The following is a 27,641-nucleotide window of genomic DNA, read 5'->3' on the forward strand; positions in this document are numbered from 1 at the left end:
TGCAAGGTATAATATAGGGCTTAAGTGGTTAATCAGACTAATGAATTTAGTTGATTAAAAAAATACGAAATTAAACTTTACGTGTCGATTAATGAATACAAAAGAAAACAAAATCTCCAAGAAAAAAAATGCTTTTCGATTATTCAACGATTGACTGCCAGAATTATTTCAGATTTTTTTGCAGTTGTCTAACAGAGATTTTTCATTGAAAAAACAAAAAGTACTCAGGAGCCGAGATACAGGATTTTAAAGTTTTAAGTTAACAAGGAAGTGGATAGGAGTCTAGATCTTCAAAAAATCATATCTCCTTGGTCTTTGGAAAAAAAATATCTAAAAACGCATATTTGCGTTATTGGCGGGCAAGTGATGGATTCTAAAGAACGCATATATGCGTTATTGGCGGGCAAGTGATGGATTCTAAAGAACGCATATATGCGTTATTGGCAGGCAATGATTGAAAAAGTGTTTTATAGAATAATCACTGCGAAAATAATTGATACAGCCTGTGATACTGTCATATTATTCAGTTTACTGAGGCCCACAGCATCAGTGGATGTGATCGAGCCCAATCGTCCACATAATATCTTGTGCACAAATGCTAGTAGGCCAAAGCTTGATGTCTTGTAAAACATGAAAAGATGAGATAGGTAAATCCTTGGCCTACTGGCAGTGTACAGAAGACATTTAGTGCTGATCAGTCCAAAAGTACAGATTACTAAAAGCATTGCCACATTCTACCTGAGGGAAGCTGAGCAAGATAACAGGTCATGGAGTCACCAATATCAGTTGGGTTCATCATACTGATGAAATATGAGATATTTATTCATTTGTACATTCATCTGATTTGACTTGTCTTCATTGTACAGCACATAAGTCAACATGTGTCAAAAAATAAAGTGACACACACACACACACACAACACACACCCCCCCCCACACACACACACACACACACACACACACACACACACACACACACACACACACACACACACACACACACACACACACACACACACACACACACACACACACACACACACACACACACACACACAGTAGGAAGGCCATGAAAGCCTTCATCACATTTAGAAATTGCATAACAGACAAAACTGGGATCATTGAGTAAAAATCAACCATTCTGAATTAAAGGACCACTTCACCCATTTTCAACCTATCTTCATATAACTGGTCCACTGATAAGATTTCTGTCCAATCAGTCTGTGTCTCAGAGTAAGACTGTGGACAGTCCTGCCTACCAGTATCATCGGTAGACAGGTTTGGTCATTTCAAACAAGATTTTTTTTAAATAAAATAATAATAATGTAAGGAAAATGGCTTCTATTTCAGCATGCTAACTTTCCAGGAAGATAAATGGTGTAGTTTCTATTAGCTTAGAATCCCCATCAACGATGATGTCATTGGTAGGCAGGTTTCTGAACTGTCTACAGCCCACTAATGAGACGCGCAGAGTGAGTATACAGAAATTGTGCCATTTTATAATGAGTATTAGAGAGGACCAAATATATGAAGATAAGGTTGAAAAATGGATGAAGGGTCCATTTGGACCACTGGTGGTCCACAGACCCGATGTTGAGAAACAGTGATATAATCGACCATTCTGAATTTAAACAACGTATTGTCAATAACATGAATCAAGTGTTTGTGGTAAGTCTGGGTTGTCTAGATGTGTATATAGACTGGATGCATTCTCTCAGGCGGTTCTCCCAGTCAGTCTTCCAGTCCAGACTCCTCTCCAGGTTCTGGCAGCGGGTGGCCATCTGGTCCAACGCCTTCACCGACTCCGGAGGGTCAAAGGTCAACCCCGCCCTCTCCACTGCCGCCTGGAACTTGGCGGGAGAAGCTGTAGCTACGTAGCACCTGGAAGAAAACATGCTTAACTAATTATAACTAACTAGACCATACCCGGTGAAGTGTGCAGGCGAAAGTAGCAAACGTGGGGTTACTGCGCGTCCTGGCGCGCGTCCACCCCCGCGCGTCCTGTTGCCCTCCCCCTCCCCCCGTGAGTCCCGTTGCGGACCCCCCGGGTCCCGTCGCAAACACAGAGACACAGACACACACACACATACACAGATCCGTAAGAATATTTTCTGTGTACACGTGCGTAAATGAAAGTCCTTCTAAGTTTAAGCACGGTGTTTGTGCGCTTGAGGCGCACACACACATGTACATCCTCATGCGGCCAGAGCTGTCCCCCGTCACGAACACACACACACATGGCCGTCGCACGAACACAAATTATTCTGACACGTGCCTCCCCAACGTGCATGCGCACGTGCGTGTTCGCGCATACACGGGGCGAGTGTTCTGTGTGTGCAACAGTGTAACGCAGTGGGGCTGTAGATGCGACGCACGCGCAGTTTGAGCAGCCACCGTAAGCATGGCGACATTCTTTGACATAAAAATGCGAATAAACAGCTGAGATTTAGTGATATCGAAAAACGGGCTTCGCAGTCCCATGCACACGGTAATGGTCAATGGCTGTGTGCAATTTGAGATCAATAGCTCCAGGCACTGAGGAGAAGAACCGGGCAGAACAATGTTTGGCCTCAGAGGTTTGGGCTCAGAGGTTTGTGGAATTATAGGAGGATTACAGACTAGGGGTGCAGCAGTTAATCAAACTGATTGTAATGTAATGGATAATAAGGTATAATCGATTTGAATAAAATAACTGATTTGGGGAAAAGGTTAAAGTGGCCACTTTCAACCTGGCATCAATATTTATCTCCTCCAGGCCGGAATGGTCATGCTGTCTGTGTGTCTGTGAACAGCAAATCTGAAGCACCGCTGAACAAATCAGCGTCAAACTTTGCACACACACTCTCAGTAGGCCATGGAAGAACCTCTTGGGCTATAACTCTTGAATTATTCACCTTATTCCATGCCCACCGCGGGCGTGGCCAGGTAGGGGAGTAGGGGAGGTGGGGAGCCCCATATCAATGAGTTTCCCGTTTACCAGTGTTGCCATGTCTGCTTACATTAAGCAATTTGGGGCTTTTTTTAAAAAGTGTAGTTGCTTAATTGGGCTTGCTTTCTAATGTCTTTTAAACCAGTGGCTCCCCCATTTTTGGGCGGTGAAACCGCCCCTATAAGTGAGGTTTGGAAAAATGTACAAATATCCTGCGCTGTGAAACCGCCCCTATAAGTGAGGTTTGGAAATCTGTACAATTATCCTGCACCGTGATTGGCCAATCACAATCTATTCAGGACTGTGATTGAAAAAAAACATAAATTGGTTTTTTTCAAGTTATGGTTTCGTCCATCATAAAGAGTGTTTCAATAAATGTATTTATCTTTTGTACATGATTGGTTGACTCCATTCAGTATTGTGATTAGCTAGCAAGACACCGCCCACTTCACACAGGGTGTGATTTTTTCATGTCAAGGACCCCCAGATTAATAAGTATTTGTCTGCAGAGTTGCAGACCCCCATCTGAAAATATGTGGTGCCAGCCTGACCCCCATACAAGATGTGTGTTGTTAAAATGTGTCCAAAAATATTCTACAAGCTCACAACGTGTCGTGATGTGACACTTTGTGAGCTTGTTGATCTGCTTTTGTCTAATAGTCAATGTAAAGTTAGGCTAGTTGCTTCTTTTGGGCTTGTTTTCATAGACCTGGCCGCTTTTTCTTTTGCAAAATCTGGCAACACACTGATTACCTGCATTACACCTGCAGTAGCCTACTAGGAAAGATATTGAATGAAGCAGCATACAGAGAAAAACTCAATGTAAGAGGCAATGGTGACGCAGTGGAGAAAGCCAGGAATAAGGTGAATAGGCTAAAGAATCCATTATTTTTTTTCCCCTGGATTCCTTGGATCATGATGCAACTCCCCATTTAGGACACGGACATTTACACCTGACAAGAATTTCCACCAATTTGTGTTTTCTTCAAAACACACTTTTTGCTAAAGCTCCTACAGATTTTGTCCAAAACTCAAATTGGGACACATTATCTCTGGAGTCACGTGATCAATATTTCAATCAGATGTTATTATGACATTCCAGTTGACTGTGATTGGTTTATTTGCAGGAGGGGCCCATTTAGCAAGAATGGGCCCACCACCAGATTAGGAATAAATGCTCTGGTGAGTCATGCACAATGACCGTCAGACAGGGTTTGGGTACTCCATACTTTGTGCCTGTTGCTGCATTAAAAACAATGTGATGACCTTTCACCTGTGAATTGCAGGGTCGTGGGGACAGTGGTAGTGATGCCACACTGCCACCGCTGTGTGGGGACACAACAAGTAGCCGTTCTCCTCCCAGCATCTCCTCATGGAGCTCACAATGCCTTCATCTGTCACCGTTTGTGTCCACATGGCCTGGGATAACTGATGAGAGAGAGAGCACAACCACAGACCCATTAGACCACTGTTTCCCAAACAGTGGGTCAGGACCCATGTTTGGGTTGTGGACACATTTTTATGGGTAAATTACCCCTTTTTTTGTGTCTTCCATTTAAAAAAATATATATATATATTTCAAAAGATGTAAAAAAGCTAAAAAATTATAATAAAGAAAAATAGAAATCACAACTTTTCATGAATTAAATGAACTAGATGTCAGGGCCGCTTCCGGCCCTCACATATAGGCCAGATCTGAGGTTGGTCCAGTCACTCTGCACTGGCCTAGTCACTCTGCACACACGTCAAGCCCCAGTCCGGCCCCTCTGGCCTCTCCTCTCGGCTCCTCTCCTCTCCTCCCTCCCCGCTTTGCTTTGCGGCCCTAACTTCTAGTCCCAACCTCCCAACCTCCCAACCTCCCAACCTCGGTCATGTGATAAAGAGGTCAGACTTCCTGTATCTGGTTGCTATGGCAGGGTGTTTCTGTAGTGTAATGAACCTGTTTATGCAGAGCTTCAGGCAGGGTGTTTCTGTGAGAACGTTGAAAGTCTTCCATCAAGTCCTTCACTAAGGCTCCATCTCTCCCTGATAGCAGCCAGAACACACGCTCCATGTTATATGGATCCTATGGAAACATATGGAGACATAGAAAACATATACATGATGTATGGATCCTATGGAAACATATGGAGACATATAGAAAACATATACATGATGTATGGATCCTTTGGAAACATATGGAGACATAGAAAACATATACATGATGTATGGATCCTTTGGAAACATATGGAGACATAGAAAACATATACATGTTGTGTGGATCCTATGGAAACATATGGAGACATATAGAAAACATATACATGATGAATGGATCCTATGGAAACATATGGAGACATATAGAAAACATATACATGTTGTGTGGATCCTATGGAAACATATGGAGACATATAGAAAACATATACATGATATATGGATCCTATGGAAACATATGGAGACATATAGAAAACATATACATGATGTATGGATCCTATGGAAACATATGGAGACATAGAAAACATATACATGATGTATGGATCCTATGGAAACATATGGAGACATAGAAAACATATACATGATGTATGGATCCTATGGAAACATATACACAAGGCCTGATCATCCATAGGCCGTAGGGGGCGAGTGCCCTGGGGCATCAGCCACTGAGGGTGTGTGTGTGTGTGTGTGTGTGTGTGTGTGTGTGTGTATGTGTGACAGCGTGTGTGTGACAATGACAGTACCTGGATGTCTATAGGGCATAGCAGTTGCGGCCACTTCCTGGTTCCACTGCAAAATACTCAATGCATTTTTCCCATTGACATTTCCAAAAATATTTATATCAATTATTTTAAGCCTAGAATCAAGCCATCCAGGGTCCTGGTGAATCATGACCATAAAACGTTTGATTCTGTGATTATTATTTTTTGAAAACGGCAAAACAAAGGGTATTTATTAAATATAGTATATCATATAATTAAATATAAAATAAAATAAATCACAGAAAAAAAAGTTTAATGGTCATGATTCACCAGGACCCTGGATGGCTTGATTCTAGGCTGTGTGTGTGTGTGTGTGTGACAGTGACAGTACCTGGATGTCTATAGCGGGGGCCAGTGTCTGTGTGACAGTGTCGGTCATGGAGAAGTCCCCGCTTTGCACCGTCCTATGGACGATGTCGTTGGCGTTCACCATGGCAACCAGACGCAACGGCACGCCCATCTGCTTCACAATGCAGCCGGCTGATAGGAGACAGAACACATGACTCAACACTATTTTACAAACAAGTCATGCAAATAAATGATGATACATGGACCTACCAATGTGTTAACACTTTCACACCTAACAGTATGTTTAACCTCATGTACATACTGTATCTGTTGGCATTATGCTATTTGCATATATATGTAGATATCTCGATTTTAGTTTTTTTATGTACTCTCTGACTTAATGTTGGATTTCTTACTCCCTGCCCCACCCCCTCCTTTTTCTTCAAAAACATGGAGCTTACGCAAAAACACATTTCACCCACTTCTTTACACGTGTAAACCTGTGATGTGACAAGAAAGTTCTTGATTCCTGATCTTGATTCAATATCTCATTATTTTTCTATGATTCTCTGTTTTCATATGAAATGAAGAAAAAGAGCAACATATGTATTTTGTAACATATCCAATAAGTTAAAAAAATATAAATAATTTGTAGGGGTGTGCCGATACGATATTGGGCTCACGACATCGATACGATACGATATATGGCACTTTTTTGTTATGAAAATATATGGGGGGGGGGAGCAAATAAAAACAAATATTTCTGTTTTGCATTATTCAGACATGCAAACTTGTAGCTTTTCAGCTACAATAGCCGTTTTGAATCCAAATAGGGCAATAGTGTGACACCTGACCGATTTAAAAAAAAATTTTTTTCAAAACAATATTTTTTTTCCCAAAACGATACATATCGTTACGAAAATGTATCGCGATATATCGCAGGACGATATATTGGCACACCCCTAATAATTTGTATTAATTTAACCCTGAAAGTGTAAAAAGAAATGGACTCATAATTGATTCTAACGATAGTACAATCCCATTAGATGAGATGTGATCTCACCTGCGATGTTCCCTGCTCCTCCGGTGGGCACCACCACCTCCAGAGGAGGCAGTGGGTTGTGGTGGTGGGCCTGCTGCTCCATGGTGCTGAGGTGCAGGTAGGCGTAGATGAAGTGAGCCAGTTGGATCATCACTCTGGACCAGTTGACAGAGTTCAGACTCATCAGGCCATGGCTCTTCACCAGCTCCTGGTCAGCGAACAGCCTCCGTATGGGAACGTCAATGTCGTCTGAGCTGCCGTCCACTGCACACGGAAACATAAAGATGAAGACAATGAGCAAGAGGAAGATTCCATCTAGAGGGAATATCTCATACCTTCACCCTAATAGATGTATTGACCTCTGACCCCAGTCCATAGCCGAGTTAACCCTGTGTGTCCTGACTGTCTCACCTACAGCCATGCACCCAAAACAACACTTACACCTTGTAATCACAACATGATCCTAGTTGTGCATGTGATTCATTTAGCCACCTTCTGTTTAAGTAAATCTATCAAATGACTTCATCATCATGACAAATAGTGCCCTGAACTTCATTGAGAGATAGAGATACTTTGAAAGTGTGTGTGTGTGTGTGTGTGTGTGTGTGTGTGTGTGTGTGTGTGTGTGTGTGTGTGTGTGTGTGTGTGTGTGTGTGTGTGTGTGTGTGTGTGTGTGTGTGTGTGTGCTTGTGCAACACAAAGTGTTGCATTGTGTGAGCTTGTAAATCAGCTATTTTCAAATATAAAATAGGGCTTAAGGGGTAAGTTTTGCAGTAATAATTTAACTCTATTTGTAACTGTAAGCTAAAGCTGTCAAATAATTTTTGTGGAGTAAAAAGTACAATAGTTGCCTCTGAGATGTAGTGAAAGTAGAAGTTATTTTTAAGTTTTTCTGCTAAATGGGTGCAATTTATACCACAGTTTTTTAAATCATTTTTTTGCTGTTAAATGAGGGAGAGCGTGCTGCCAGAGAATGCACTCGCTCCTTCTGTGTTAAATTGGTGTAATTCGTACTACAGTGTGTTTCTGCTAAATGTGTGTAATTTGTACCCATTACAAAGGTGATGTGAACCTTGGTGTGCATGCTTAGGCCACGCCTATTTCACACCACAGCTTCAGAGCAGGGGTTCTCAAACTTCCAGCTCACAAGGCCTCACGTTGCGAGGCCTTGTGAGCTTGTAGATCGGCTATTTGCTACATGTTAGGTTCTTTCTTAGGTAGTATTTGACAATTTAGCGAATGTTTGACCTTTTTTTTATAAAATAGTTTGTTGATTACTTTTGACCCACAGTTTGAGAACCACTGCTTTAGAGTGACAACCAATCGGCTGTCGCTCTGTCTCGCTGCACTATACATGGTATTCCCGGCCAATCCAGGGGTGGCGCCATAGCCCCATTTCAGTGTGCAACAGGTCTGTTACTTCCTGTTTAGAAGAAGTTCCATGCAACAGTGTTGCCATGTTTACTTATTTACCAACTTTTGACTTGTTTTTTAGGTGAGATTTGGCTTATTTCTCTTGCAAGAGTTGGCTTTTTTTTGCAGATGGGTTCGCTTTTTTATATATATATATTTACTCCATAGCATATTGGGCTATTTTGTCATTTCATCCTCCCAGTACATTTACTCAAGTACTGTACTTTAATGAGTAACATTTTTAGGTATTTCTTATTTACTTCCAATTTTCAGTACTTTTACTTCTACTCCACTACATCTCAGAGGCTAATAATGTACTTTTTACTCTACTACAATTATTTGGAAACTTTAGTTACTCGTTAATACTTTGTAGATTTTAATTGTTATTACAAAACATACATTTACCACTTAAAGGGATATTTCACTTTCAAAACAAATGTGGGTCATTTTATCGTCTACTCAGGCTTTAGGGAGCACCCCGGGCAGTTTTTATGTTGCTTCATTCAGTATTTAGATATTTAATATTCATTTTATCAGACACGCCCCCTTCCTATACAAACCCATTATAACTTCAAACTCCATTTTAACCATGTTAGATTAATCTAAAACACTTGTCCTTGGTTCTGGTGACTGATATTGACCTTCTAATACGTGAGAAGACCTTGCTTTTTCCAATTACTTTTTTCATTTTTTTTTAATATTTATTTTGGTAAATGAAAAAAAAATTATACAATAAAAAAAATAAAATTAAAAATATATTGAATAAACACAGCCCCCTCACGTATTAGGAGGGCAGGATGAGTCACCAGAACCAAGGACGGGTGTTTTTGATTAATCTAACATGTTAAAATGGAGTTTGAAGTTATAATGGGTTTGTATAGGAAGGGGGCATGTCTGATAAAATTAATATCAAATATCTAAATACTGAATCAAGCAACTTAAAAACTGTCTGGGGGGCTCACAAAAGCCTGAGTAGACAATAACATTTTAAGCCTTACATACATTTCGACCATTTGAAAATAGCAGATCTACAAGCTTGTAGATCTGCTATGTTCAAAAGATTTAATATATTTTATACATTTGAAAAAACTTGTCAAATGGGACATTCTGCATGACTACTTTTACTTTTGGTACTTTAAGTACATTTTGATATCAACACTTGAACATTTTGAATTTCTACATTGCTTTTGATACTTTTACTTAGGTAAAAAAAATGAGTACTTTTTCCACCACTGATGTGTATGAATGTCACCATTTTTCTTGCATTGTTAATAACAACCTTTAACAAACACGTCTGCTTTGGTAAAACAAGCATCTATCAGACCGGCTGCCGGCTGCTACAGGAAGTCACAGACCTAAATCGCATACCAGAGACGGTAGGGGGCGTGGCCAGGAATAGGGTCTATAAGTATTCACCTGTTTCCACTGTGTTTTCCACTTCCTGTCGATTTGATCCAATGAAATCCAATGAAACTGGTCAGATGACCAATGATATCCAATGAAATCATCAGGAAGTGGAAAACACACAGCCTAAGAAACAGGTGAATAGATTTTGTCTAAACTTTTCCGCACCTCCTCTTGCTGGCTCCGCCTCCTGCCATGGCGGTCGCTCCTTACCATAGACCATGGTTCTCAAAGAGGGGTCGGGGGACCCCCAGGGGTCCTTGAGAGGGTTCCACGGGGTCCCCAGCTAAATGATTGATTGTTAGGAACCAAATGGACCCTTACAGGTCTGTAACTCTAACAGTGTACAAATGGCACCAAATGTGGAGCCATTTGTACACTCTTATTGTTGTGGGGTCTGTGTCCTGGTGATTGTAATCTGGAGTGTCAAGAATCCACTGAAAACCACTTTGATCTGCCCTGCCTCAGGGAGCACTGATGACGGCGTGGCATCTTATTAAGGTAGCATGGCTGACTATACAATACAGTACAATACAATATTATTGTATGTTTGTTTTAAATATTGTCCTTTTGTTTTATTAGGAGGAGCTCTGTGCCCCTGCTGTTTTTGTCCTTTATTACTTTCTTTGATGAAGTCATGTATAGTCATTACTGTCTTGCTAGTCTGGGTGGGCCATAGTCCTACAGGTGGTTGGTCTCACATGGGGGCGTAGACCTTTCTCTGGGGTTTAGTGCATGTAACCCTTGGCTGTGCCTGCATGCTTATTTCTTAAGACAGTTTGAATGAAGAATACGGTATTATTTTAACCATGTGTTTCTGTCTTACAGTTTGAGTGTGTAAGTGTTTGTGCTCTCTTTTGTAGGCTTGTAGATCTTTGATTTTCGCATAAGAATTGAATAAGTGTGGAGAAACTCATTGGTTTGTGATCAGATGTAGGCTACTGCTTAAAGGGTAGAGGTTTGGGTTGTGTAATTACCTTGCCATCATGATGTAACTCCAAAGGTGGACAAGAAATCAAAAATAATTTCTCCATTGACTAGATCGATAATTTTAAATATGCTCCTCATTGACTTACATTGTACAGTGAAGAGGCTCTTTTAAACCCATATCTAATAATTTTTATATATATATATATATATATATATATATATATATATATATATATATATATATATATAGGCAAAGGGTTACGTGCACTAAACCCCCATGTGAGACCAACCACCTGTAGGACTATAGCCCACCCAGACTAACTGGCAAGACAGTAATGACTATACTAAGCCCTCTTAAGCTACAATCATTGATTTGCACAATAACAAAACAATACAAAACAATACTATTTAAAACAAATATCTGTGTCATTTTAGATTTTAGTGAGAAGAGAAGAGAATGTATCTTCCTTTCTTACTCTCCTGAACTGGAATGCAGCATTTTATGTTGAAATAATTGCCCTCTGTAGAAATCCATGCGGTACGCCGTATCTCCAGTAAAGCTTGATTATACTTAATTGAGTGCGGTGTCACGCACAGAATTACAAGATCTACAAACTGCGACGCCTTGTGAGCTTGTAGATCGGCTATTTGCGGTGCGCGATACCGCGCGCAACGTCCACTCAGCGAGGAGAGCACACAGACAAGTGATCCGTCTGAATTTGCGATCGATAGGTATGTGTGGACAAAAACAAATTAAGTACTGTTATACTGTTCATTTAAAATAGTTTGTCAAGTATGGGCCTCTCTTGCTCTCGCTCTGTAAGTCCAGTGTCATTTCACAATTTGCAAATACAATTTTGATTGATTCCAAAATTGATGCCTGACAGACACTTCTAGGCAATCAAGTTAATGCTTAAATATAATGAATAACTAGAGGTTACGAAGGTAACCCCGGTTTTAGTAGGTTCGGAGTTTACTACTCACTATGGGATATCAGCGCCCTCAGGCGATGGACAGAGCAACACACACGCTCCCGACGCCAATACTGATTGGCTAAGGGTATGTCACGAGTCCGGAAGACCCGGGAGTATAAAGGCTCTCCAGTGACATAGGCTCATCCTCTTAACATTCTCCTCTCTGCATGCCAAATGCGCACAGAAAGGGGTGTCTGGTGAGTAGTAAACTCCGAACCTACTAAAACCGGGGTTACCTTCGTAACCTCTAGTTTTACCACGGTTCTCCGTTTACTACTCACTATGGGATTCATAAACCCCCCTTGAGGTAATGAGCCACACAACCCTGACAGCCCCGCACGCCCCTCAGCCCCTAGGTCACGTCCCCCCGGACGTGACCTAAGACCCCCAGGCCATAGGTCCACGACCTTATGGCCCCTGGGCGCCCCCCCAGCCCACCGGGCTGGGGTGCGGGATAGATAATAAGATTAGGCCCTGACAGACTCTAGAGTCTGCCTTATTCTCTAACAGGCAGACACAGTCCGCCTCATAACAATGAGGAGCAGGGCCCTATTCCCCAAGACACAGCCCTGCTGGTCCCAAGGAAACCTAAAGAGGAAGTCGAAAGATACGGAGAAAGCCCCAAGCCTACTCCCTATCCTCCACTGACCTGGAGGCAGCAGCCACACCCAGGACAGCGTGCGCCACTGATGACGCCGCCACGTCCAGACTGTAAAAGGCCGCAAAAGTCGATGGTGACGACCAATTTACAGCTGCACAAATCTCCTGGATCGAAGCTCCCTTGTAGAGAGCCCAGGACGTAGCCATGCCTCTAGTAGAGTGGGCCCTCAGACCCCCCGGGACTGGGACACCACTACTCACATAAGCCAGCTTAATGGCATCTCGGATCCATCTAGAAAGCATCGCCTTGGTGACCGCCTTCCTCTGAACCCCCACGCCAAAAGAGACAAAGAGTTGTGTCGATGAACGATTGGCTGCCGTCCTCTGGCAATAGAGCTTCAAGGCTCTCACCGGACAGAGGCAATGTAACCGCCTGTCCTCCGCCGAAACGAAGGGAGGTGGATGAAAAAACACCAATTCAACCGGATCCGGGGCCACCACCCCGGTCTTTGTAACGAACGCCAGGTTTGGTTTAAGCAAAACCCTCCTGTCGTTGTTCAGAAAATTCATGCACTCCGGGCTCACCGAGAGCGCGTGCATGTCACTGACCCGTTTAGCCGTAGACAGGGCCACCAAGAGGACCGTTTTGAGACTAATGACCTTCAGATCCATAGACTCAAAAGGCTCGAACGGGGGACGGCACAGTGCCTCCAGCACCACCGTCAAATCCCAGACTGGGAACAGTGGCCTGTTAACCGGTCTAGCTCTCCTGGCGCCGTTCATAAACCGGCGCACGAAGTTATGCTGACCCACCGTCTTGCCATCGTCGAAACCTAGGTGGCAAGCCGAAATGGCCGCCAAATACACTTTCACTGTCGAGAAGGATAAACCCTGATTTAACCTTCCCTGTAGAAAGGTAAGAATGCTGCCCACCGGGGCCTGGACAGCCACCACCACTGGTGACTGCTCCAGACACCAAGATGCGAACATATTCCATCTGACCTCTTAAGCCTCCCTTGTGGACATGGCCCTCGCGCCCTGGATGGTAGCCACCACGTCAGGGGGGAGGCCACACGAGTTCAAATTCGCCCTCTCACGGGCCAAACCCATAGGTCTAGGTCCTGAGGGCGCTCGTGGAACAGCTCGTTCCCCCCCTGCCTCACCAGGTCTGCTCTGGGAGGGAGGGCCAGAGGCGCATCGTAAAGGAGCGGAGCTATCTCCGACCTCCACGTGCCCCACGCTGGGGCCACCAGCAACACCGACAACCCCTGGAGCCTGACCCTCTCCAAGGTGGGGAGGATCAACTCCATTGGCGGGAAGGCATAAAGCAGTTCGCTCGGCCAACTGTGTGCCAAGGCGTCCATGCCCATGGAACGGTCCCCCCCCCTTCACTGAGAAGAACCGAGAACACTTCGCGTTCTCTCTGGAGGCAAACAAATCGATCTGGGGGCGACCGAATCTGTGCCAGATATCTTTCGCCACCACCGGGTGGAGTGACCATTCCCCGTACCGGAGACCGCCTCTGGACAGCAAGTCCGCTCCGTGGTTCAGGAGGCCCGGTACATGAGACGCCCGTATGGACGCGAGCCGTGAATCGCACCAAAGCGTCATCTCGCGTGCTAGACCATCCAACACCAGGGAGGTCAAGCCTCCCTGCTTGTTGATAAAACACATGGTTGTAGTATTGTCCGTTCTGACCGCGACATGACAACCCAAGATCTGTGCCTCGAAATGTTTCAGAGCGAGGAAAACCGCCAGCAGTTCCAGGTAGTTGATGTGGGCCGACCACAGTGTCGGATCCCACACTCCCCTGGTCCACCTGCCCTCGTGGACGGCTCCCCACCCTGTCAAACTGGCGTCCGTGGTGATGACCTTCCACGAAATCACAGCTCCTATACTGACCCCCTGGGACAGAAAAGCTGCTTGTGACCATGGTCTGAGTGCCTCCACACACCATGGAGACACCATCACAAGCCGACGACCTGAGGTGGGTGGGATCCGAAGGGCCCTCAACCACCTCTGAGCGGGTCTCATGTAGAGCCTGCCTAAGCGGATTAAGTGAATGGCTGAGGCCATGAGACCTACTGCTTGCATGCATTGTTTGTAAGTAACTTTCCGCCCCAGGCGGAAAGACCTCACACAAGCCAAAACGCTGTCTATCCTCTCCTTGGATAGACGTGCCCTGAGCGTGTTTGAGTCCAGCGAGATCCCCAAGAAGGTGGCCCGCCGGGACGGAACCAAAACGCTCTTCTTGACGTTGATTGTGAAACCCAGTGACGTCAGATGGGAGATGGCCATGGCCGTGTGCCGCGCCACCTCCTCCTCCGAGCCTGCGGCTATCAACCAGTCGTCGATGTAGGTCGACAGACGGATTCCCTGCTTCCGTAGTGGAGCAATGGCCGCGTTGGTACACTTCACAAACACCCGTGGGCTCAACGACATACCAAAAGGGAGAACCATGTACTCGTACACTTCCCCTTCGAAGCCGAAGCGCAGGAACTTTCTGTGCGGGGGATAAATTGGAATGTGGAAGTAAGCATCTTTCAGATCGATGCTCGTCCACCAGTCGCCCAGACGCACCGTGCGTAATAACTTCACGGTCGTTAGCATTTGAAAATGAAAAACCGACAGGAACCTGTTGAGGCCCTTCAGATTCAATATGGGTCTTACGCCCACCCCCCTTCTTCTTCACCAGAAAATATTCCAAATAGAACCCCAGACGGTTCTGATCCGGAGATAATTTCTTTATCGCGCCCTTGCTCAGGAGGGAGGCTACCTCCTCTCTTAAGGTTTTGGCCGCTTGGCCCGACGCTCGAGTGTACAGTACCTTGTCTGTCATGGGAGGCTTCCTGGAAAACTGCAGTCTGTAACCCTTGCGAACGGTGCGCAGCACCCAAGGGTTCGGCTTGCAAAGTTTCCATTGATCCAAGCATTGAGCGAGCGGATTGTCGCTGGATGCTGCCGTCGCTAGTTCCACTGGTCGTAAAACCGTGACCATGGGAACCGGAGACGCTAAAACTCTGCTCAGCGGAGCTACAGCTGTGGAGCCTGCTAGAGACAATAGAGGTCGCGTCGATCCTGACGGTCTGCGTGTAGAGATCACGTGACCTAGTGCGGAAGTGTTCCACACTACTCCCTTGTTGCCTACAAGGTCCGCCGCCATCTTGTCTAGGCCCCATGGCCTGACTAAAGGAAGCGACGGATCCGCCCCTACTGACGGAGGCACTCTGTTGCCCTCCAGAGGCTGGCGTGACACGGTGCACGGCAGGCTGTAAACATTGGGGTGACCCTCGACCCGCGCCGCCATCTTGCAAACCTTCCTTCCCACAGTGGGCCTCTGGCGCCCTCTGCTGGATGGATGGTAGAAATGAATTTTTTGGCGTGACCCTTGTACATTGGCGTTTAGAATTAGCAATGGATTTAATACCTTTGTCTTGTTCATAGCATGCACAGTATTCATCCCAGCAGCGCTTGGACAGTCTCCAAAGGGACTGACCAAGCGCTGTGGGCTTATGGGTGGGGGGCATTGATACGGAGGGGCCCCCCCAAGGGGGGTCCCTCCGCATCGCAGCTCTGAGGCGGGTGAAATGATGAGAGGTTTTGTAAATTTCAGAACATTTATTGGAACCACATTTGTCACACATACACCCTGGTAAACAACATTTTGACAAGGCAATACAGCAGAGGCCTGGCTCTGTAACATTATTGTCATTCTTAGTCTTTTTGTTTTCAAGTCCGTCGGGGCCATGGAAAAACCAAGTCTCTTTCCCGAGGTGACCAGGGGGGCTAATCCCCCCCCACTCCGTCCGTGTGGATGTGGGGGGGGCAGCCGAACAACCGGTAACACCGGGGGGCAAGTGTCAGATACGCTGCCCGCGACCACGTCCTCTCCCGCCGTGTCGTGTGGAACGGGGGGAAGAAGGAGGGGGGGAACGGGTGTCTTTGCGACGGACGTCGCCGGCTCCCAGCGACATGGGCCCTTCTACTCTGGAGGGACGGGCCGAGGAGGTGCGAGAGCTGCCGCTGGCACTAGACTGGCGAGACGAGGAGCGTCTCCCCCTTATGGCAGACCTCTCCTGGCGAGGTCTGCCTGGTTGGGGAGGCTTCGGGGCCAAAAGACCCGCCGCTGCCTCTTTTCGGGCCCTCGCCGACTCCGTGGAGTCCTTCAGGTACTTCTCCGCCCGCAGAAAAGATTACCTGCTGTGAGAGGAAGGGCCAGTAGCTTAGCGTCGATCTTCTGCGCGTCCCTTGTGAAGGTGGCGAGGTCGAGCCACCTCACCCTCTCGATGGTCGCGCAGTCGTCCAACACCCGGCCGGTCCAGTTGATGGCGTGTTGGGTGCAGGAGATGGTGAGCTGGTTTAGGCGATGCAGCTCCTTCGCGTCATCGCCCCATGTTTTCTTCAGCTCTGCGAGCCGCACGGCAGAGGAGCCCTGGAGGATGGTGACGGCGTTGAGGGTCTTTGCGACCTGTCCAGCCGCGGCGTAGGTCTTTTTCAACGCCGCGGAGGATTTCCTCATCTCGTCGTTGTAAAAAGACGGTGTGGCGCCTCCAAGCACCACCGTACCTGACTGCATGTCCTCCAGTCCTTCTGCCAGCACAGGGTCCATTGGAGGGACTTCGATCAGCCCCAGGTCCCTGGCGGAGATCAGATCGATGGGGAAGGCTAGCCTTTGTGGGTCTTGATGATCACCCCAGGAGCTCATCAAGGCCGTTTTGAACCCCATCGCTTCAGGGAGCTTCTTGGACTCCACCACTCGTGGTAGTGGGGCCTCCAAGCCCTGGAAACCTACTGCGAGAGCGGTGGCGTTGCGGCTCTCCACGGGCTGCACCAAACCGCACCTGGCGATGGCCTGTTTAAAAACCGCCGTCACCGGTTCGATGACTTCTTCCTCGACGGTCTCGGGGTTTCCGCCTTCCCCGTCGGCGCTCGCCATGGACACCTCCTGGACGTCCTGATATGGCGCGAGCTCCAACTCATCCTCCTCCAGCTCTTCGAAGGCCAGTGACTCCTCGCTGTCGGCTAACGAAGCAGCCCAGTCGTAGCGTCGACGGGGGGAGGTAGAGGCGCTGCTGGTGAGCTGCGGCGGCGACATGTTTGCAGCGGCAGCGGCGGAAGGTGGCGTCAGCGTCGTCGCCGCTAGACGCTTTAGCTTCGGCACCGGTGGGGGTCCCATGAGTGGCTTCTCGAGCGGCACTCCTGGGGTCCCTGTGCTGGTGGCGGCGGAAGCCTCGCCGGGATCGCTCCTGACCCAGCCGACCAGGGTCTCTACCCTGGCAAGCCGGGTGTCGAGCTGCTGGCTGGTGAAGGACGCGCACCCTGGGCACTCGTCCCTCTCGCCCTGGCGTTCCTTGGCGGTGAGGGCATGATCGACCCCCAAGCAGTAAATGCAGACACGGTGGGGGTCGTCTGCGGCGACGAGGAGGTCGCAGCTCGGTCGTCCGCAGCTCCTCGGTGGTTCCATCCTGGTCTGGAACACAGCGGCCTAACTTTTGGCTAGTAGCACGTAGCTGCTACCAGTAGCCTAGCCGCTGAATGAATGAAAGCGCTAACCGGCGTTTTCAAAGGACCAGGAATAAGGAAAGTACTGAGTGGATAGGAAAGATAATAAAATAAAATAAATAAGTTCCGGGAGAGAACTTTAGCAAGATTTTCCCGTGGGGAAATACTCCGTACTCCCGCGTTGGGTTAAAGTTGAAAATGTCTTGCTCTCTTTGTGTGTGAATTTCTGCGCATTCGCATGCAGAGTGGAGAAAAGAGGATGAGCCTATGTCACTGGGGAGCCTTTATACTCCCGGGTCTTCCGGACTCGTGACATACCCTTAGCCAATCAGTATTGGCGTCGGGAGCGTGTGTGTTGCTCTGTCCATCGCCTGAGGGCGCTGATATCCCATAGTGAGTAGTAAACGGAGAACCGTGGTAAAACTGCAGTAATTAGGGCAGGCTTGGGGCAGGTTGTGGCTCTATCTTGCAAAAATATGTTTTGTCAATGTGCCTCATGATCAGGGCAACAAGGTTTTGTCCCACTGTTGTAGAGTAATGTACAGTATGCTGTATTGCTCATATAGATCATCAGTGACGGCAGCCACCTTTAACTTTTGTATGAATATTCTTCAGTTTGTGGAGTTATTTTTTCAGTATAATTCTTGATTCCTAGTGTTAATTTAAAAACAGATATTCCTCTAAATCTGGGTAGTCTGGGTGATTTTTTTTTAGGGCATTATGTGTCCTTTGGAAATTCCAGCGCCTGCCTCTCCAAATCCCTCTGCACGTCCCTGGTGGTTACAGAGAGGCAGGTGTTCTTTGCCAGGCTCAGGCTTGTGTTCAGGTTGAAGGTTTCACATGTAAACATGACATACAGCCTGCTCTGTTACCACATCCTCTCCTCTAGTGCTGTTCTCTAGACCAGGGGTCTTCAACAGGGGGTCCGGGACCCCTAGGGGGTCCTTAGAGTTACTACAGGGGGTCCGGGACCCCTAGGGGGTCCTCAGAGTTACTACAGGGGGTCCGCCAAATCTTTGTGTGAAATGATGATGTTTTTTTTACCTTAACCACTTGAACCCTAGCATCCCTTTTCTGAGGAGAACTTTAACCAACAATAGCAGATCTACGAGCAGATCTCGCTATTAGATAGCAGATCTAATAGCAGATCTACAAGCTCTCAACGCCTCGCGCTGCGAGGCGTTGTGAGCTTGTAGATCGGCTATTTTTGTCAAAGAGGTACAGTGTAGGTGTAGAGGGAAAAAAGAGCAGACCAAGTAAACAAAAAAAGTATAATCCGAAACACAATTGTATACAATATAGAGGGGGGTCCCTGCTTCATCTCTCTCTCAGCTAGGGGGTCCTTGGCCTGAAAACGTTGAAGACCCCTTCTCTAGACTCTCTCACACACACACAGAGCTACTAGCTCCAGTTTAATATCTAATACCAGCATGCATAACGGATGGATGGCGCAGTGGTCAAATATTTAAGTACTAGCCTATAGCTTGTAGAGTTGCTAAGTTTTGCCAATTATTTTAAAACTGTGAAGTGTTGACTCAAAGACCCTGGGAGCTGAGCTAAGAACACCAATACACTGCTATTCACCACTGTGGCCTGGCTCTGCTTGAAATGTATATTTATTATGATCAGAGTTTGTAGGAAATTCAACAGCTTCTTTGTGATTCTGCCAGTCAGTTCCTTCTTTCTCTCATGTCACAAGAGTGAATGTAAAAGTCTCCCCAGTGTGTGTGTGTGTGTGTGTGTGTGTGTGTGTGTGTGTGTGTGTGTGTGTGTGTGTGTGTGTGTGTGTGTGTGTGTGTGTGTGTGTGTGTGTGTGTGTGCGCTCGTGCGTGCGTGCAGCGCTGTATGTGTGTGTGGTGTCAGTGGTGTGCGTTTGTCTCTGTGTGTATGTATGTGTATCAAGAAACGACAAATCTGCCTTTGCAACAGCATCCAGCAAACATTTTTCTAAACTTCAGATATACTTCTAAATGTCTGACTTCATCACAGCAGCATTTGTTCTATTTTTCTCAACCGTACCTGGATTTTTCAAACACAGTCAAACAGTACTTTAACGTTCCTAAAGCCATAACTGTATTGTGCTTCACAGTCGACCATTACAAAACCACTTTTCAGACATATTTCCAGGTTCCCTTTAACTTGTAAATTACTCATTAAATTTCAACAACATTTGTTGTATTTATATCAAAAGCACAAGGATTTTTCCATCATAGCCAACACCGCCTTTAGCTTCAATAACACGCTAGCCTTTACTGTCACGTCAGAAAATGTGTGTGTGTGTGTGTGTGTGTGTGTGTGTGTGTGTGTGTGTGTGTGTGTGTGTGTGTGTGTGTGTGTGTGTGTGTGTGTGTGTGTGTGTGTGTGAACAATCCACACCCTGCCCTTATACAAACGGCCAGCAAAAGTATGTATAAACTTCAAGCTAATTTCTACATTACTGACTTAATTTTAGCAACATTTGTTCTATTTTTCTTAAACGTATCTGGATTTCTTAACACAGTCAAATATTATTTTCACGTTCCCAAACCCATGGCTGTGTTGTGTCTCAAACCGTCCAAACTTCCCTTTCAAACTCCCTTTTCTTACACATTTCCCTGCTTCTATTTAACTTGTAAATTACTCATTTAATTACAACAATATGTATTCTAAATGTTTACCAACAGTACATGTTTTTTCAGACAAGCCAACATTACTTTTAACATTCATAAAAACATCGCCTCTTCTACTGTCTTCAAACTTCCATTACGAACGGCTTAGCAGAATTATTTCTGAGCTTTGGTATAACTCCTAAATTAGTCAATTAATTACAACAATATATATTCTAATGTCTTTCAAAAGTACAGAATTTTCCAAGCAATCCAACTATTATTTTAACGTTCCTATAGCAATGTCACATCACAACTGATCCATGCGAACGCTATGCTTAAAACTGAGAAAAGAAAATGATTCACCATCATTCATGAAAATAAAATTATTTTAGGGTGACCATACGTCCTCTTACCCGGACATGTCCTCTTTTGGGTGCCTCTCCGCCTGTCCGGGTTTTTTTAATAAATTCCTTCAAATGTCCGGGGTTTTGCGCGTGTATCTGTGTATCACAGTCACAGACCATTAAAGCATAATGTATTTACAATGCACGTTCCATGGCTCGTTTGTAAAAACAAACTCTGAGAGGCGGACCTCCAGTCCACCCCTGAACGTGTATTATTCATAACTCAACTCTGCCCTGCGCTACTTGCTGCTTCTCACTAACTGCTCCAACTGTAAGTGCATCAGAGCAGGAAACCTGTTCGTGGCCCCTTGCTGTCAAGGCACAAGATGAACAGGATGTGAACCGTTTGTGGTTAAGAGAAGGAGACCATACAGCTGAACTAGACTCTAGAGGAGCGTAGGTTGCCGAAAAGGTTGTGATAAAGGCTGATAAAAAGGCTTAAAAACTTAGTTAAATCTAAGGTCAACAGGTGCAAAGACAACTCAGACCTGAGACACTGTGTACGTGACAAAACATACATTAATGTTTACACACTGTTGATGGGCCAAGAGTTCATCAGACAAAAACATTCGGCCAACAGACAGATCAGACAGATCAGACAGACAGGTCGACAGACAGATCGACAGACAGGTCGACAGACAGATCGACAGACAGGTCGACAGACAGGTCGACAGACAGATCAACAGACAGATCAACAGACAGGTCAACAGACAGGTCAACAAACAGGTCATAAAATCATCACACAGAGTACTGAATTCCCATTTCAATCTCATCTCTTCTTTCTTTGTTCCTATAAAACTCTGCAGTCAGTTTTTAGTTTGTACCTTGTATGTCCCAGCCAGGATGAGGTGACATTAACCACATGAACCCTAGCGTCACTATTCTGGTTAGAACATGTGGTGGAAATAGTAGATCTACAAGCTCACAACTTTCAGCTTGCAGATCTGCCTTTTCGGCAAACACATTTAGTGTAGAGGGAAAAAAGGGGAACTAGTAGCCCTGGGGGACTCCGGTCAACTAAATATACAGTAAATAGGTTTTAGTGTTTGTTTGTTGATTGATTGATTGATTGTACTGTCAAGTCACACCAGTTAGCATTTTCAAAAAGTAAGGACCTTTTTACATATGGATCCTTTTAAATCTCGCATGACGGCAGTAAGGCCAACTACCACACAGACAGACTTCAGATCAAATTGACCGCTTTTTCCTGCTATTCCATTGGTCACTCTCTCCCCTCTGCTCCAGATGCTCTGACAGCTTCTCCGATATGTCAAATCTTTATGACAAAAACGTATAAAACAGCGCGATCGCTGTAGAGGTGAGCTTGAATTAGGCACACAAACAGGGTTAGGAAATGGTTACAGTACATTTACACTCTTCAGTGAAAAATGGATAGCCTAAAAAATATTCACTGGTAGCGACAGAGTAAACAATATTTACTTAAGTTACACAGATTCACTTTTCCAAGTTAAATGTATGCCTGCTGTCTGAAGCCGGAGACAGACTCAGACGCATCTCATTGAAGAGCACGTATGAAACAGAACCGGCACAAATACACCTATTGCCAGGTCTATAGGCCTGATGCTGTATTGTTTGTGTCAGGCTGTGTCATTATTTAACTGTAGACGTAGGTACTGACTGGTTGTTGAAGACCCTGCATGTCCCCTTTGCACTGTAGATGAAAAGGTCCTTTAGCCATGTGACTCTCAAATGGTTGAACAAATGCAACATTTGCTAAACTTAATGAGCATGTTCAGGAGTACATCTACCCTCTATTGAAACATCAATTATGCTGTTGTATTGGTTATTTGTAATCAAAACACCCTCCAGCACAGTGACTCTATGTATTTTTTAGAACAGATAACCTCAGAATGGAAAGTGGATCACGGACAGTGTCCTGTTCTGTGAAGCTAGCCAGCAGCTATCTATGTACTTTAGATAGAGGCCAACACTGTGCTAATGAATATGTTATTACAGCACCATATCTATGTACTTTAGATAGATAATTAATATAAACAGTTAACAAATATTGTATTATTGCTATATTTAACATGAATGTAGTAGTGGTCATTAACTTTACTACCCTGACATGGAAAATCATGTACTGAAAGCTGTTATGTTTTCCTTCATGAAAATGTACAGAGTCATAACCCTTGGTGCCATTTCCGGTGTAAAACTCATGTATAGTAGGCTATTCTATTTTGTAGACATGGTAGTATGTTATGAACATTATGTGTCGTAACAGTGGGAAATATTTTGATTGTGTTGCTTCAAGTTTCTACTTCTATTATTCTATTTAAATGTAGGGTAAGTGATTGTCTTTTGTTAAAATAAGTGTTATAGCTCTATATTCTGATAGTATTCATTGCTATTAAATAAAGAAAAACATCAGATGGATGCACCTGGGACGTATCATCAGTGTTGTAGCCTGGGGTCATCGGGTGTTTCGGGTCTCGTAACATACATACACCCTCGGCCAGGTGACCCAGCCAGGGTTGATCAAGCCCCGACTTACATCCCAGTAGCTACCCACGGTCAGTCCTCTTAGGGAAAGACAGGGCCACTCAGTCCGCTTCTCCGGAACTACTCTGCCGGGACCGGGGGAGAGGAGAGGCTCTGGCACGTGGAGGTACTAGGCTCTGTGGATGGCCTCCTGGCCGGGCTCCTCCTTCGTCTTACCAGGTCCTATAGAGTGTTTGTTCTGTCACAGGAGTCTCCATATCTCTCCAGCTCTTTATTATTCATTTACTATTCACAATATTTATCTGTGGAACCGAGTCAAATAAATGTAATGCTTCAACTCGTACAATTCCAAGTGCTTGTCAGGGTGGGAGGACCCACGTTCAAATATTGTTAGGTGGTCCCCAGTTCAAATATGATTATTTTGGGGGGGTCACCAGTTCAATTATGATTATTTTGGGGGGTCACCAGTTCAATTATGATTATTTTGGGGGGTCACCAGTTCAAATATGATTATTTTGGGGGGTCACCAGTTCAATTATGATTATTTTGGAGGATCCCTGGTTCAAATATGATTATTTTGGGGGGTCGTGGCCTGAAAAGGTTTAGAACCACTGGTGCAAGTGACCAATATATACAGCTAGCTGTTTTATTTTTTTCCATTTATCAGCAGAGATATTATATATCCATCAATGAGATACAGTATTTTAGGTTGTATCAACTAAAGGCATAACATGGTGATAGACATTGGTGAGGAAAAAAAGGCTTAAGTACTGGTTCTTAATGTCAGGTCCTGGGACCACCAGGGGTCCAAATGGACCCCTGGTGGACCGGTAAGGTCCATTAGGTTCCATTTATATGCTTTCAGAGTTACATAAACACTGATGATCCCCGATATAAGAAAATATATGTCAAATGGGGGTCTGTGGTCTAATGCATATCAAACTGGGGGTCCTTGAAATGAAAAATTTGAGTCACAGGGCTAAAGGACCTTTTCATCTACAGTGTAAAGGGGTCATGCAGGGTCTTCAACAACCAGTCAGTAGAACGTCTGTAACAGTCAGATAATAACATAAAGTGATTTAACAGTACGTACATCAGGACTTAGGTAGTGTTCACACTACGGTCCTTTAAAAAAAGGACCTGCTGTAACCATGACGACCTGATTTGTTTGTGTTCAGGGTAACCAATGACATCTTCTTGTACTACACACAATAAATGTAGGAGATGGAAACACTTAATTTTACTCAATAGTTTATTCTTTATTGAGGTTTTTCACTTCATAAGATAACAAAGATTAAAAATCATAACATAACATAACATAATTAAACTATGAATGTAAGTGGCTACCACTGCTGTCAGATGTCAAATCAAAAGCGAACATTACATCGTTAAGAAGCATTCAGGTCCATGAGCTTTGAATGATTTGATGGATCCTATAGGCTCATCCATAATGGTTTGATGGATCCTATAGGCTCATCCATAATGGTTTGATGGATCCTATAGGCTCATCCATAATGGTTTGAATGGTTGGATGGATCCTATAGGCTCATCCATAATGGTTTGAATGGTTGGATGGATCCTATAGGCTCATCCATAATGGTTTGAATGGTTGGATGGATCCTATAGGCTCATCCATAATAAACCAATACCAACTTTCACTTCAACTTCAATACAAGATCAATAAACCGAAATCAAGTTACATAGTACACAAAACAACAGAGATAAGTAATAACATGGAAATGAGAAAACAAGTTATAAACTAAGAGATAATGAAAATAAAAATCTATATTGCTATATACACTAAGGTTTACTGCTAATAACAAGCTTGTTTAAAATAACATGGACAAAATGATATATAAACTGATATATAAAAAGTCAGGCAAAATGATGAATGTAGTTGACAATGAAACGATAATGCTACCTTATTATTAACATATCCTCAGAATTGGTGCTCAACAAAATTACCATAAGCATATACAAGTAAGCAGTGTATAGTAAAAATCTATATTCATCATATTTTAACAAAACTCCAAATTCTATTGTGCCAAGAAAAACAAGCATTACAACCCAACCAGATCCATACAGAGATCAATAGTTCTCTATCTCAGACTCTAATGATTCACTGTGACAATCTATGACCTGAATGACTCATGACATGTGCTGCATAGGCCTGGATTGTTTACAGTAGGATTGATACATCCATCTATTGATCACTAATTACTGATAGTTATAATTAACTAGTCCATACCCGGTCGACGCATCTGTGGGGGGATATGCGCACATGATCTGGCAACCAGGGAGGCAGTTTGTCCCATAGCTGGGCAGCCCCGTAACCATGATGACATTCTTTTACACAAAAACGCTAATAAACAGCTGAGATTTGGTGAAATCGCAATTGCATGCACATGGTAATGGTCAATGGCTGTGAGCAATTTCAGATCAATTGCTCCAGTCACTGAGGAGAACCGGGCAGAACCAATGTTGGCCTCACCACGCACTACAGAGGTTTGTCAAATTATAGGAGGATTGATAAACATAATGAGGGTGGACACACTAGGATCAATAGCTCTATTTATTGCAGTGATTCCCAACATGTGGATCTGGGCCCACTGGTGGGCCGTGAGGATATTATAAGTGGGCCCCCAAATAATTGGCAAAACACTGAGATTGTATTGATAATATAACATTAAAGCGGCACTAAGTCACTTGTTTAATACAATATAACTTATACAAGTGGGGTGGTCAAGTGGGGTAGTTGATGTTTCTAGTACATTGTACTTTCAGTGAAATGTTTATACCTTTAGACTGAGGTGATGGACAGTTATGTGATGGATGTGACATGAACTCCTTAAGGCCAGTTTGTGCATTGAGTGAATGTCGACGTGTCGTGCTACGAAACAACAAAGAATGTGTGGTAAATAGCGCGTACCTCTGAAAAAAAAGAAGAAGAAATGTTTCAGATGCTTAATAAAATGTTGCACACTCTGATTGGTTGGGAAGAAGCAGACTACATCCAATTCCTTGTTCACGTTCTGTGGCAACGCAGACAGTCTGAATGCTCAACACTCAGAACGTTGAGAGACAAGTAGTGTGACGCGTCTTTTGACACTTGTCACACTGAGCTTAAATTGTCCTTTAGAGATCCACCTCATACACAGGTGGTCTCCTGTCTCTTCCAGCCGCTTCAGCACCTCCTTGTTGATCCACCTCCTCATACAGGTGATATTCTGTCTCGTCACTGGGTCCAGCTTCAGCACCTCCTTGTTGATCCACCTCCTCATACTGGTGGTATTCTGTCTCTTCACTGGGTCCAGCTTCAGCATCAGAACGAGCAACATTATAATAAACTATCTCAACGTTCTCTCGTACTACATCATAGTAAACCAGGTCATTGTTCTGCGCTCCTGCACAACGCCTTCTGATGACCTGGAGAAACACAACAGTGACCAGTTTTAATTAACTGGCTCAGACGTGGCTCTTTTCAATTAAAAATGTCTGACTGCTTTATTTACAGTGCAGTCTCATGTTGAATAAAAAAAATAATTACCTTCCAGAGACGATAGAGGCCACCAGTTATCAGGATCAAAAGCACCAGCACTGTGACGGTACATTTCAGGATGTTAGATGTCAGATGAGAAGCTGTGAGAGAAATATGTTAAACATGTGAGCATAAGATGTGAGCAACATCAAACATAATGTAAAGAACAACTCTAATTAAAAGGATCTATTTAATGGAATTTGCTTAATATTTCTAAATGTATGTCATATTCAAGTTTGCTTGATTGAGTTTCATATTGTGACTTGAAAAGACCATAATTCATGTTACCTGTGACAGTCAGAGAGAGGACCTCGCTCTTAGAGGAGAAGTGATGGGAAAAAACGTAGATGTGATAAACACAGCTGTAATTTCCATGGTGGGTGTGGTTTGCTGCAGTAAACAGGAAGGTGGCAGAGTGATTGACAGCTGTCTGTGTATGGTTTTGAGTTGTGTTGTATCCAGTGATGTTGTGTGTTGTGTTGGATACACTGATGTTGTGTGTTGTGTTAGATACATTGATGTTGTGTGTTGTGTTGGATACACTGATGTTCTGTTGTGTTGGATCCAGTGAGGTTGTGTGTTGTGTTGGATCCAGTGAGGTTGTGTGTTGTGTTGGATCCAGTGAGGTTGTGTGTTGCGTTGCATACACTGATGTTGTGTGTTGTGTTGTAACCAGTGAGGTAGTGTGTTGTGTTGGATCCAGTGAGGTTGTGTGTTGTGTTGTGTTGTAACCAGTGGTGTTGTGTGTTGTGTTGTAACCAGTGATGTTGTGTGTTGTGTTGGATCCAGTGAGGTTGTGTGTTGCGTTGGATACACTGATGTTGTGTGTTGTGTT

General features: G+C 44.5%; 1 protein-coding gene across 1 annotated transcript; it reads right to left on the bottom strand.

Moving 5' to 3' along the window:
* Nucleotides 1-991: 991 nt before the first annotated feature.
* LOC308091024 (threonine synthase-like 2) lies at nucleotides 992-20,922 on the bottom strand. The gene is made up of 6 exons (XM_080436322.1): nucleotides 20,815-20,922; nucleotides 7,012-7,254; nucleotides 5,992-6,140; nucleotides 4,868-4,993; nucleotides 4,202-4,356; nucleotides 992-1,880 (listed from the first exon to the last, which is right to left on the bottom strand). The coding sequence occupies exons 2-6, from the start codon at nucleotides 7,172-7,174 to the stop codon at nucleotides 1,655-1,657; spliced, it is 819 nt and encodes a 272-aa protein (XP_080292448.1). The 5' UTR covers nucleotides 7,175-7,254; nucleotides 20,815-20,922; the 3' UTR covers nucleotides 992-1,654.
* Nucleotides 20,923-27,641: the final 6,719 nt, after the last annotated feature.

Source organism: Gymnoscopelus braueri (assembly GCF_963280865.1).
Source record: "Gymnoscopelus braueri genome assembly, chromosome: 8".
NCBI lineage: Eukaryota > Metazoa > Chordata > Actinopteri > Myctophiformes > Myctophidae > Gymnoscopelus > Gymnoscopelus braueri.